Source organism: Crinia signifera, chromosome 6 (genome assembly GCF_055691185.1).
Source record: "Crinia signifera chromosome 6, ASM5569118v1, whole genome shotgun sequence".
NCBI classification, from domain to species: domain Eukaryota; kingdom Metazoa; phylum Chordata; class Amphibia; order Anura; family Myobatrachidae; genus Crinia; species Crinia signifera.
This window is the reverse complement of record NC_139222.1, coordinates 256789026-256802462: the sequence shown is the minus strand read 5'-3', so window position 1 is coordinate 256802462 and position 13437 is coordinate 256789026. Positions and strand designations below refer to the sequence as shown.

General features: G+C 47.5%; 1 protein-coding gene across 1 annotated transcript in view; it reads right to left on the bottom strand.

Annotated features, from left to right (window-relative positions):
* LOC146009767 (alpha-2-macroglobulin-like protein 1) overlaps positions 1 to 13437 on the bottom strand; it is a 171592-nt gene that overhangs the window by 88083 nt on the left and 70072 nt on the right. Inside the window, exons 14-15 of the mRNA XM_083150228.1 lie at positions 4634 to 4706; positions 2673 to 2818 (exon numbers count right to left, since the gene is read on the bottom strand). Coding sequence (XP_083006354.1) covers positions 2673 to 2818; positions 4634 to 4706 — 219 coding nt within the window. The remainder of the gene's footprint in view (positions 1 to 2672; positions 2819 to 4633; positions 4707 to 13437) is intronic.

The following is a 13437-nucleotide window of genomic DNA, read 5'->3' as shown; positions in this document are numbered from 1 at the left end:
ACAGTCTGCCCGGCTGTCACCAATGAAAGACGCAGCAGCACACAGGTACTGCGGGCGGACGGGTGATTCGGGGGGGTCGGGGTGGGGGGGGGTCACCATCATGTCTCTGACCTCGTACATGGGATATACTGAGGAACTCTGTCTGTCATGGACATTACATCTTCTCGATGCTCACTGGTTTATGTCCCAGGACTCTTTGGTCATTGTGCGATGGTTCAACTCTAGACATCTGCGCGTAATAGTAGTAGTAGCAGCCCCCCTCTGACCTGCACTTACCTGCCCCTTCTGACCTTCACTTACCTGCCCCCCCTCTGACCTGCATTTACCTGCCGACCCTCTCTGACCAGCACTTACCTGCCCCCTTCTGACCTTCACTTTCCTGCTCCCCCTATCTGACCTGCACATGCCTGCCAACAGCCCACCAAAACCTTTCCTAAGTGTGTGCTTGCAACCGTGCCCCTGCAAGTGACAGCCTGCTTTCTCCTGCGTATGCCTGACACCATGTCCCTGATTCCTTCTCTCTCCCCCTTCTCACCCTGAGACCCTGTCTCTCTTTCTCATTCTCTCTTTTTCCAGGAAATCCTCTCACTCCCTTACCCCTGTATTTCCTCTACCCAATGCCCTATTTGTCTCCGACTCTCCTGTCCCCTAAGATCATCATAGTGACAACCGAATGGGGGGGCCCTAATAAAATTTTTGCTATGGGGCCCACAGAGATCTAGTCTCTGGCCACATGTATATGCCGCTGCCCGGTGTATAATGCCCACGTGTATATGCGGCTGCCCTGTGTATAATGCCCATGCGTAAATGCCGCTGCCCTGTGTATAATGCCCATGCATATATGCCGCTGCCCTGTGTATAATGCCAACGTGTATATGCCGCTGCCAGTGTGTATAGTGCCCGGGGGTAACATATAGCAATTTAGGGGGCGCCAAAATGAGATTATATCTTGCCCCCCCCCAACCTAAAAACGTTCCAGCGCCCCTGATGGCCATTTATCGAGTGAGTTGTGTATTTGGTGAAGAGATGCCGCAGAGGGACTCCAGAACGGGTAAGTATAATATATGGGTGCAGTGTGAGCCCCCTAACCCCTGGGGCACCGTACCCATTGTAGAAACGCCTATGTATCATACCACTTGTACTTCCATTTGCACATTTTTTCACAAAATATATAAAATTTATATATTTTTATATATAAATAAATCAGATTTCTAAAATAATTTCAATGAAGAAAATAATTTATTTAATGAAAGCATTTGTTTTCTTCACGTTGTCCCGCTATTGTCACCAAGATGATTGCAGTTTTACATTTCCTTCCCAAATCTGCCTAAAAAAGCAATGCTGGAGCCAGACAGTGAAGGCTTTCTCTGGCAATTCTTTACGAAATCTATGGAACTTCTTATATAGGACGAAGCCTTATCTCCGATGACCAGGCCTAGCTTCCTGATTTAGTACTCTTCTTACAATCATACCCTTCAACTGTACCTTTTTCGCATGTAGAGTACCGTTGTTTTTATAGCTTGTTCCTTTTTTGGGTCTCTTTCTGCCCATTGTAAGTGTAGGAAAGCGGGTGTGTCCACACCCCCTTTACATGTGGCCATGCCCCCTTTATGAATTTGTACCGGTTTTTGCTCTTAAGATGTTGGAGGGTATGTTATAATTTAACCCATAGGGCCAGATGCACTAAGCTTCAAAAGTGATAAAATGGAGAGTGATAAACACCCAGCCAATCAACTCCTACCTGCCATGTCACAGGCTGGGTTTGAAAAATGGACTAATATTATTCAGAGATAATAATGTAGAGAGCGCACTGAATTAAACACATAATATTTAATAAAAAACAATTAATTAAAACAATCACAATCTCGACCATATATCTAAAAGATGATTAGACACACACGGGCAACCACTTCAACCTATCACAGTTCTGGTGATGTAAATTGAGTCCGGTAGCTCTTTCCCGCTAGGTGGGTGATGGGGAGCTTATAAATTGTAATTATTGTATAGGAAATGATGTCCTTTGAAAAGTCTATCCAATAAAGGTTATGGATTAAATGATGAGTGAACTGATGATGGGAGAATGGGGAAACAGTTGGATGATAATATGAAGCTTGCAGGGAACTCACTTGCTGGATTGATGATCCTGTGCTTCAACCGGCTAGTGGTGGTGAATAGCCGAGAGCACGTCCAGAGCAAACAGCGGCGCGGCTGGGTACTTAGATTGAAAGCCATCTCATCTACCGCCGTGACGTCCCAAGGAGAGAGCCAACGTCGGGAGTGACAGGATACCTGCCGCTCTCTTGTTGCAGCGAGACCTGGTGCAAGCTGTACCTCTCGGGGGTCCCGTAGGTAGTTCAGGTCGGTCAGGGTTCGCTGCAGGTCGCCCTTCCGCTTATGGGTACACTAACACAGAGGGAGAAGATGGTAGGATTGGAACAAGTGGTAGGTATAAGTGAATGCCGGGTGGTCCTCCCAGTCTTAACGCGTTTCTCCGTCGTAGAATCAGACGGTTTCCTCAGAAGATGGGTTTGAAAAATGTCAGGCAGCAGCTGATTGGTTGGTTATTATTCCATTTTATCACTTTTAAAGCTTAGTGCATCTGGCCCCTAATGTGTTCCCTTCCATGTGAATATAACTCCCCTATAAAGCATTCTGGAATTACAGTTACTCACCTTGTTCTTGGAGCTTTCTGAAACGATGTATGATACTGCATCTGCAATAGTTTCTCCATGTGGCAACACAGAGAAAACGAAGAGAAAGACAATAGGAGTCATGTCTGCATCTACATGTATGTTTATAGGGAATGACCCGTGCAGAGCTAGAAACAAAATAAAGAATATAAGTCAGAAATATCCTGAATTTCCTGTACCGTAACAGTATATACAGCTCACAGATCACACGACTGGTCCATTACAACTAGTGAATGCTTCTTATTTAAAAGTTTAATTATTGATTAACTTCCATCGTATATCACACATCAATGAAGGACATTTATTCCGATTACTTTTCAAGGATTATTAACAAGGAACATACTGGAAGCCAGGCCCACCATCAGGAATTTTGGGGCCCAGGACTCATTTCCATTCCAGGTGCCACCCCCTCCCCCTCCTCACTTAATGTAATCTGACTCCTGCTCCCCCATCTCTTCTGCTGAGCTGCAACTCTGATTGGCTGCCGGTACGCGAGCTCTGATTGGCTCAAAAACCGTTGCAGCATTTTAATTGTCCGCCGGCGTCCTGGGTTGAATAAGCCTGCACTCAGGGACCTGCTTTGCTCAGCGCAGCGGAGGCAGTCAGAGTTGTTGTGGTGGGTAAAATGAGCAGCAGAGGCCGGGGCCCAGGACAGCTGTACCCACAGCACCCCCTTACTGGTGGCCCTGCTGGAAGCTGTAACTTTATCTTTCACGTAGACTTAGAGGGTTTTCTACAAGCTCATTTAGGGTATGGATGAAAAGGTCTACAGCCGGGGTGGCCAAACCTGTCCTCAAGATCTAACAACAGTTCATGCGCAACCTGTGGATCTGTAGTAGGAATCAATGCAGCAGGTTTGAAATGTGACAGTTAGTGATGACTACAGCTGTGCACCAGCTAGGTGGTCTGGGGAATATGACAGTTAGTAATGACTACAGCTGTGCACCAGATAGGGGATTTGGAAAATGTGGACCATTGGTAGATCTCGAGGACCGGTTTGGCCAGCCATGGTCTACAGTGTTTAGTTTGGCAAAATGTCTATATGCAAAATGTCAACATTGACAAAAGGTCAGCACAATCCAAAGGTTGACATGAACAGGGTAGACAATTGAAAAGGTAGACATGAGTATTAAGGGTTTTTTTGTGGCACCTGTCAACATGGACCCCAGTTAGTGCACCCTCGAATGGCTCGCCATTACCCTACCCAATGGATGTCACAGTATTAAAAACTCACATCAACCTTTTCATGTGTCGACCCTTTTCATGTCAACATTTTACCAATGTCAACCTTTTGCATGTTGACATTTTGTCAATGTCGACCTTTTATGGGTCTTAATTTTGGTTTGTCTATCGATCCTAGTGTGAGACACTGTCTCAGTGAGTGGTTCGCCGAGATGGGTCATTCCGGTGCGCCGGCGCTACAGATGAGCGTGATGATGATGAGGTTTAATTAAATCCCCCCATAATATGGAATGAGGAAAGGCATGTTTGAGTGACGTGTACCGTTGTTGTTCTTTTTTTTACATTCTTTTTTAATGCGTTATCCATCTTTCCAGTTGAGTTCAACACATAAAAAAGGTTGACATGCATTAGGTCAACATTGTTAAAATGTGGACACAAGCAAAATGTCGACGTGGAAAAGGTCGACATGAGATTTTCACTTTTTTGTGTCTATTTCCCCATAGGTCGACATGGGCACTGTATAAGTGTACCACGTCCCCTCGCATGCTTTATACAGTACATGGTGCCTCGCTGCAATTGGACACTATTATATTCACCCTACATCTGGGAAGTTAAAGTATGAACCCCCCTTTTTTTTTTTTTATCTTGAAAAACTCATGTCGACATTTTGACCATGTTGACCTAGACACTGTGGCAGCTTTTCCATATATGTACTGGGCCCTTGTATCTTCTTTTTATATATATATAATTGATATACTCACTCGGGGTTCTTGATGCATCTTTAATGTCTAATTTATGTTCCTTGTGAGAGGCAATTCCACCCTTAGACAAGAGCTGTTCAGGCACAGAGAGACAGTAATTTATTCTTAAATGAGGAACTACAGCAATGTTCTATAAATGCAGAAATATTCCAGAAATATACTGTAAGTAAAAACCATAATGGCCCTCATTCTGATTGATCCGCAAAGCTATGAAATTCACATCTAAATGCCGCCTGCCGCCCAAACGAAGGTCTGCCCGGCGCACACACGCAATGATTTCTCAAGCGCTCACAGATCTAAGTCAGTCTCTGCTGACTTATGGAGGCCACACACGTACCGATGCGGGCGGTGCGATGCTGTACGATGGGGTGCGCGCTCCTGCGGCACCTCATCGTACAGTACAAAAAGTATGTGCTGCACATACTTTTTGTACTAGCCTTTTCTAGCATAGCATCGCATCGCATGCACATCGCATGCACAAGGCATACGATGCGATGCTATGTGTGCTAGTTAAGCCCACAACGCACGCCGGGAACGGTGCGTGTGTGGGCACCATTAGATCTGCGGGGCCCCTGTATGGGAAGAGGAAGGGCAGCTGACATCCGATGATATTAGCTGCCCGACCCCGGCACCCGCATCACTGCCTCATTTTCAGGAGAATGCCCAGAGTTTTCAAGGGAACAACGTAAAATTCTGGGCGTTCTCATGGGCACAACCCATTTTCGGCACCACACACCCCCCATGCACACTGCTATGTGGGAACGAGCCGGCAAATAATCGATTCGCCGCGTACGGCATTAAAGTTTATGTACACGCGCAGTTGCACAACATCGCTCTTCTTTGCGAATGCGCAGGGGAGTGAAGCAACCAGAATGAGGGCCACTGCTTGTAAAACTACAACAGATGGATGTAAATGACATGAATGGTCTGATTCTGAGGCAGGAGGGTTGCCTCTATTGCTGCAGTTGAGTCTGCATCTTTCTGCGGATGCCGCTACTAATACCCCTTTCACACAGAAAAAGAAATTCCCGGTTGAAGTAGTTCCACCTGGGAATTTCATTAAATACAGGGTTCCATTTTCTGTGTGAAAGGGTCGATCAGGATCTTAAACTCCAGATCTCCGACCCTGCAAAAGACCAGGGTCGGGGGCCAGGAGTTTAAGATCTGGATCGAGCCTTTCACACAGGGGAAAACCTTGTGTAATAGAGGAAATCTCCGGGTCTAATTTTTAGACCCAGAGATTTCCTCTACTGTGTGAAGGGGGGTCAGACAGCAGCGGCCGAATAACCCGGCGTTTGAAAAGCCGGGTAATTGCCGCTAATTACCAGGTTTTGGAGCCGCCGCTGTCAGAAAGCGGTATTAGTTATTCTATGGTGTACAGTATATGAGAGATGCTTACTGTCAGTGTCCATAGAACCTTGGTATACACCCTATCAGTCGCAACATGAAAACATGCACCAGCCTTATGGCATTTGCAGTTTTTCCATTTGAATGATCTTTTAGGCGTTCAGCATAAAAAATCTACGCTTCTGTGATGGGAACCACATATAGACGCCCATGTTAATATTTAGCATGGGCTTCTATGGAGCCGCGAACAGCCAATCAGCCGCGGAGCTCCCCCAGCGATCACATGCGATTTTATAGGTTGTGATGCCATTGACTTTACTATACACTTCTATGACATGCTATGAGATTTAGGCACCCCCCCCCCCACTATCCACGCCAACCTAAAGCATGGCGAGCGCAGTGAGCCCCGCGAGGGGCGGCATAACGCGTCCTCCAGACCTTTTCATGCCCCCACTATCTACGTCCGCATGGAGTTGATTTTTTATAGTGTGGCTAACGCAGCGCTTCGGGGTAGCGTTGATAGTGGGGGGTGCCTAAATCTCATTGCATGTCATATGTATAGTAAACTCAATGGCATTGCACCCTATAAAATGCGATCGCATGTGATTTTTGCGTGTGATGCGATCGTATCTCACCACCCGCGGCCAGAGAGCAGTGAATAAATTACAAAGGAAAATCGCATCTCACGCAAAATTCACATGCGATTTTTTTACGCAGAATCGTCCACTAAGCAATTTGCTTAGAAGGCGCCATGGTAATACAGAAGTACCGGTAAGTATGTTTGAGTGATTGTAGGGTGTAATAAACTTTAATTTTCTATGGTGTGTGTGTGTGTGTCATATATTTCACTATTGCTTAAGTTGTAGAGCTAAAATCCAGAGGGGTCCTCTGATGCCCCACATGCTGGAATTTGTAGAACGCCAAGTCCCTGCATGCGGGGGAGGCTGTCTGGGACTTGTAGTTCACATTTATGGATATCAGCATGGTGCCCACCGTCCAGGGGCTCACAAAATACGGGGGACCCCTACTCATTTTACCCCCTTTTTTTGAAACCAGAACCGGGACTTAGCCTGATGCTGGTTATAGAAATGCGAGGGGGGGGGGCAACCCTCGCATTTCTGCAACAAGGACCAGGTTCAATGAGCCCATGGCTGGTAATTGGCAGGTGGGGGGACCCTATGCCGTTATTTTATTTATTTATTCTATTTTCTTTTACACAGGGCAGAATTGCACAAATGTGACTGATCCATGCAATGCTGCCGCATCATACGTAATTGGCGGCCATTAAAAGGGGATTTTTGTAAGAACTTACCGTTCGAACCCCTTTCTCTGAGTCCAGTCCGGTGACACAGCTCACGATGGGATGTAGGAGGGTCCGCCAGGAGCCAGGCACCTATGCTTCTAATTCTTTGGGAGCAGGTTACTCCCTACTGCATCCCATAATGCTTCAGTTAAACTTCAACAGCACACTAGGATACACAACTGAGTACAATGCCTGAACATCATATATGCAACTTATAACACATAACATGGCAACCATGAACGGTACAACTTACTGAGCATTAGGGAGGGATCGCTGTGTCACCGGACTGGACTCAGAGAAAGGGGTTCGAACAGTAAGTTCTTACAAAAATCCCCTTTTCTCTTTCGTCCAGTCTGCTGACAAAGCTCACGATGGGACGTTCACGAGCTGGTCCTTTGGGAGGGTACGCTCAGACCGCCAGTTCTCATCACTGCCCGTCCAAATGAAGCGTCCTCCGACACGAACACATGAAACCTGTAGAATTTTGTAAAGGTGTGAACAGAGGACCAGGTGGCTGCCCTGCACAGCTGCTCCGCTGTGGCCCCATGACGCACCGCCCATGAAGAAGCAACTGACTTTGTAGTATGGGCATTTATGCGAGATGGCACAGGCCTACCTGCTTTACAGTAGGCAAACGCAATAGTTGATCTCAACCAGCGGGCAATAGTCTGCTGTGAAGCAGGCCACCCAATCTTATGTACATCGTACAAAACCAGCAGCAAATCCGATTTGCGAACATCCTTCACTCTACTGATATAGATTCGCAATGCGTGAACCACATCCAACTTCATTATACTGTCTCTATTCCTCGTTCCCTCAGGCGGGGAAAAAAACGGGAGTACAATGTCAAATGAAATGAGGAAACCACTTTTGGTAAAAATTTTGGCACTGTCCTGAGTACAGCCCTGTCATCATGGAAAAATCAAAAATGGTGACTTGCAGGACAAGGCTAGCCTAGCCGAAGCAATGGCCAATAAAAAGGCAAGCTTCCAGGTAAGATACTTGAGATCAGCTGATCCCAGTGGCTCAAATGGAGGTTTCTGCAGCATGGACAAAACAAGAGACAAGTCCCACGGTGCAACCGGCTGCCTGTAAGGAGGCTTAATCCGGGCCACACCCTGCAAAAATGTTTGTACCTCCGGCAACAGAGCCACCCTCTTTTGGAAGAAAATGGAAAGCGCAGAAATTTGCACTTTCAAAGACTGCAAACTTAAACCAGACAACAGGCCATCCTGTAGGAACTCTAGTAGCCTCGCTACCTTAAACTTGGAGGTATTAACTCTCTGGCGTTCACACCACCTGATGTAGATCTTCCACACCCTGTGGTAATTAGCCGCAGACACCGGCTTTCGGGCTCTTAGCATGGTCTGTATAACCTCTTCTGAAAACCCTTTCTCTCTCAATAAGGAGGGTTCATACGCCACACCGTCAAATTTAGACGAGCTAGGTCCAGGTGCAGGAACGGTCCTTGGCTTAGCAAGTCCGGCAGAAGAGGCAGTCGCCACGATTCCGTCGATAATCTCAGTATGTCTGAGTACCATGACCTCCTGGGCCAATCCGGTGCAACCAGAATGGCCAGTACTCTCTGGTTCTTTATCCTCTTCAACACCCTCGAGATCATTGGAAACGGGGGAAAGATGTAGACCAGATTGAAAGACCAAGGGATTGTCATGGCATCCACTGCCCAAGCCAACGGATCCCTCGACCGGGAGCAAAACCTCGGCACTTGACAATTGGCCCTTAACGCCATAAGATCTATGTCTGGCAGTCCCCATCTGTCTATAATCTTCTGAAATACCTCCCGATGGAGTGACCACCCCCCATTCCAGCAGATTCGCCCTGCTGAGCTAGTCCGCCTCCACATTCCGGATCCCCAGAATGAATACGGCTGACAGTGCTGGTATCTGCACTTCCGCCCAGGTGAAGATCCTCACAATCTCTGCCATCGCCATCTTGCTTCGAGTTCCGCCCTGATGGTTTAAGTATGCCACCGTAGTGGCATTGTCGGATTGAACTAGTACTGGCAATCCTTTCAGAAATTCCTCTGCTTGGCACAATGCATTCCATACCGCTCTCAGTTCCAGTATGTTTATGGGAAATCTGGATTCCTCCTCGGACCAAAGGCCCTGTAACCTTAGGTGAAGCACAACTGCCCCCCAACCCCTGAGACTGGCATCCGTCGTGTTGACCAACCAGTCCCAGGAGCAAAGGGACCGCCCCATCTGCAGAGTCCATCCACCATTCCAAGGACATTCTTGTTTCCTGAGACAAGACCAGTCGTTCCTGTTTCATTGTCTTGGCATTGCCGGACCAGCATGCTAGGATGTTCCACTGGAAGAACCTCAAATGGAATCTGGCAAACTGCAGCGTCTCGAAAGTCGCTACCATTTTGCCCAACAGCCTTACTCCCTGCCACCCCGTCGGTGCAGGAGCCAGGAGAATTGTCAGCACCATCTGCCAAATCTCCACAGCTTTGGGGTGTGGTAAGAACACCCTGTGAAGGTGTGTGTCCAAAATTACCCAGAGGAACTGCAGACTCTGAGTAGGTGTTAAATGTGACTTGGGAAGGTTTTACACCCACCCCTGATCTTGCAAGAACTGTGTCGCAATACTCAGGTGCTCCTGAAATTTTCCCGCCGACTCCGCCTTGATTAAAAGGTCGTCTAGATAAGGAATAATTACTATTCCCTTTAGACGGAGAGCTGCAGCCATGACCGCCATCACTTTTGTGAATACTCTTGGAGCCGTTGCCAAACCAGACGGCAGGGCTTGAAACTGCCAATGGTTCTCTCCAATTGCAAACCTGAGAAGAGATTGGTGATACTTGTAAATGGGCACATGGAGGTATGCATCCTGAATATCGACCGAAGCCAGAAACTCCCCCGGCTCTATGCTCAGGAGTACAGAATGCAGAGACTCCATGCGAAAATGATCTACCCACAAATGCAGATTTAAAGATTTTAAATTTAGATTATGCCTGAAAGACCCATCTGGCTTGGGGACTAGGAACAGGATTGAATAAAAACCTTGTTTTCTCTCCTCCTGAGGTACGGGAATCACTACTCCCTTCTCTTTGAGAGACAAAGCTGCCCCCAACAGAGCAGACCTCAGTGACGCGGTCCGCAGCAAGGGTGTAGGAAGAAATCTCTTGGGTGGAATACCCCTGAGATTTATTCGGTAACCCTCGGAAATGATGGAAAGAACCCAAGGATCCACTATGGATTCCCTCCACATGTCCCGAAAGTGCAGGAGGCGACCCCCCACTCTGAGCCCAGAACGGGGAGCCCCCGCCCCGTCATGCAGAGGACTTATCATCACCTTTTGCTGCATGCTTTTTGGTGAAGGCCCCAAACCGGGACTTGGAAGCCTTTCCCCTGCCGGTCTGAAATCTGCCCCGGGCAGTCTGTCCTCTGTTGGACGCTCCGCCCCGAAATGGCGGCCGAAAGGACGGCTTGAAAACTCCAAACTTGGAGCCTGAACTCTTGCAAGTGGTGGGGAGAAAGGTACTCTTACCCCCAGTAGCCTGCTTAATGATGGCTTCCAGCTCTGAGCCAAGCAATAACTCTCCCTTAAAAGGCAAGTTTCCCAGGGACTTTTTAGACTCACTATCCACTTCCCAAGTTTTGAGCCAAAGAGCACTTCTAGCAGAAACAGAGGTGATAGACACTCTGGATGCCATTTTAGCTCCTTCCTCACCGGCCTCACAAACATACTCTGCGGCAGACCTCAACTTCTCCGCCAGAATAAAAGCTTCAGAATTCTGGTGGAGTAAACCACCAAGTTCCTCCGCCCACTTGATCATAGCTTTTGTGACCCAGGCAGAAGCAATAATGGGCTTCAAAGTATAACCCACGCCTTCAAAAATAGCTTTTAAGCAACCTTCTACTTTCTTGTCCACTGGGTCTTTAAAGGCTGCACCCCCTTGGACAGGTAACGCAGTGGATTTAGACAGTCTGGCAACTGATGCATCCACTAATGGGGCTTTTTCCCATAATTTGCTATTTTCCTCTGGCATGGGGTACATATTAACATACTTTTTTGCCATCAACAACCTTTTATCAGGAGTCTTTCCTGCTTCATTTAAAAGAGATGTTATTTCCTCATCAGAGGGAAAGCACACAGGGTCCCTGTGACTCTTTTTAAACACACAGGAGACAGGAGTCTTTTCTTCCTCTGCAAGTTTCAGAGTCTGTTTAACAGCCACAATCAAATCCTCAATGCCTGAAGTTAAAGCCTCAGCTTCATCACTCATGTCCCAACTCCAGTTCTCCTCACACACACCATCATCATCCAAATCCTGTACAATGGGTGGTGTTGAAACAGGGTGCCTAAGCACACTCTCATAAGAGGATTTAGTAAACTGCTCCATCAGGGCAGTCATTTTATGAACCCCCTGAGCAGTATCCTGCATAGCCTGCAGCAAAATGGGGTCCCCCTGAGCCGGGGTAAGTGACCCCCCAGATACCTGAGACGATGTAAAGTGGCCAGGAGACCCTAACAAGGAATCCTTCTGCCTATTCAAAGCCTCAGTAAGAGCATTCATAGACCTGCCCAACGCCAAAGCCCAAGCAGGTTCAGCTATCTCTGCTCTGTGAACGCGTGACCCACAGGGAACAGCCTTACAGGACGGGCATAAATCCCCCTGATCCTCATGTTCACATGTAAATTTAGCCTCACACTTCTTACAGTAAATAAACATGTCCAGCGCTCCCTCCTATACAGCAGCAGAAGTAAACCCCACAGCCATGTAAATCACAATGCAAAATGAACAGGCACCGCACAGAGCAATGTATCAGTGTACTTAACTTTTGTAGTATTCCTGTCAGCGATCAGCGAGGGAAGCGCTTGTTAGCAGAGACTGGAGTCTGTGTAAAATCAGCTTGTCAGCTCCGCAGCACGGGGAAAAGGCATCAAAACACAGAGCAGGAAGAGACCAAGTCTCTGCATCAGCGGGGAGACTAGCCCATCTGGCGTTTCTCCCCCATCAGCCGCTCCCGCAGTTGTCTCTCCTTACCTCCTTGTACCTCCCTTCAATGGGACCACAATGGAGTCGTCCAGCAGCGCCAGACTCCTGTGAGAGACTTCACTTCCCTGGCGGGATTTCCGTCTCTAAACCCTTCAAGATGGCGGGCGCCATCGCGGGGGGTCCGTCCCCCAAGATCCCCTTCTGCAAGGAGCCGGTTAGGACACCCCCGGGGCCCAGGAAACCTCTATCTCTGAGAGGCTAAGCGCTGTGTAGAGGGGGTGAAAAAAATGTCCCTCTGCACACAGAGAGCTGACAGGACGCGCTTCTGTCAGCCTCTCTGCGCTCTCAATGTGTATGAACTTCAGACTGAAGTAACACACTAGAAAAACCTGCTCTAAAGCTATTGCATTAATAAAATAATGAAAAACCTAACTATACTAAAAATCCAAAGAAAAAACTGAAGTAACACACTAGAAAAACCTGCTCTAAAGCTATTGCATTAATAAAATAATGAAAAACCTAACTATACTAAAAATCCAAAGAAAAAAACAGAAGGATTCCTTGTTAGGGTCTCCTGGCCACTTTACATCGTCTCAGGTATCTAGGGGGTCACTTACCCCGGCTCAGGGGGACCCCATGCTGCACAGCATAGCACCCACTCCTGTGGGCACCTAAAACTAACTGAAGCATTATGGGATGCAGTAGGGAGGAGCCTGCTCCCAAAGAATTAGAAACATAGGTGCCTGGCTCCTGGCGGACCCTCCTACATCCCATCGTGAGCTGTGTCACCGGACTGGACGAAAGAGAAATACGACCGCCAATTATGAATTGCGATGAACGGCTACGCCATTGGAAAATACAAATCAGGTGAATATGGCAGATTAGTAATATTGCCCTATTCACGATTCTTATTTTCGTATAATACTGCCGATCCCGGTCGTATCCATTTGTTCCGCGAATAAGCCATATGACCCTCGGCTTATTCATTTTCCCCCTGTAGGTCTATCACTAATATCTCTTGCTTACCTTGCTGGTCCATCGCTCCCATACACTAGTTTGGGGGGTAGCTGTCCTAGCACCTGAGTAATATTGAATTTCTCCGCTAGTTTAGTTTCTGCTAGCTTTCTCACAGTGCATTGCACAAGTAATGAGGCCCAATGATGAATATCAATACCCCTAATTGCAGAA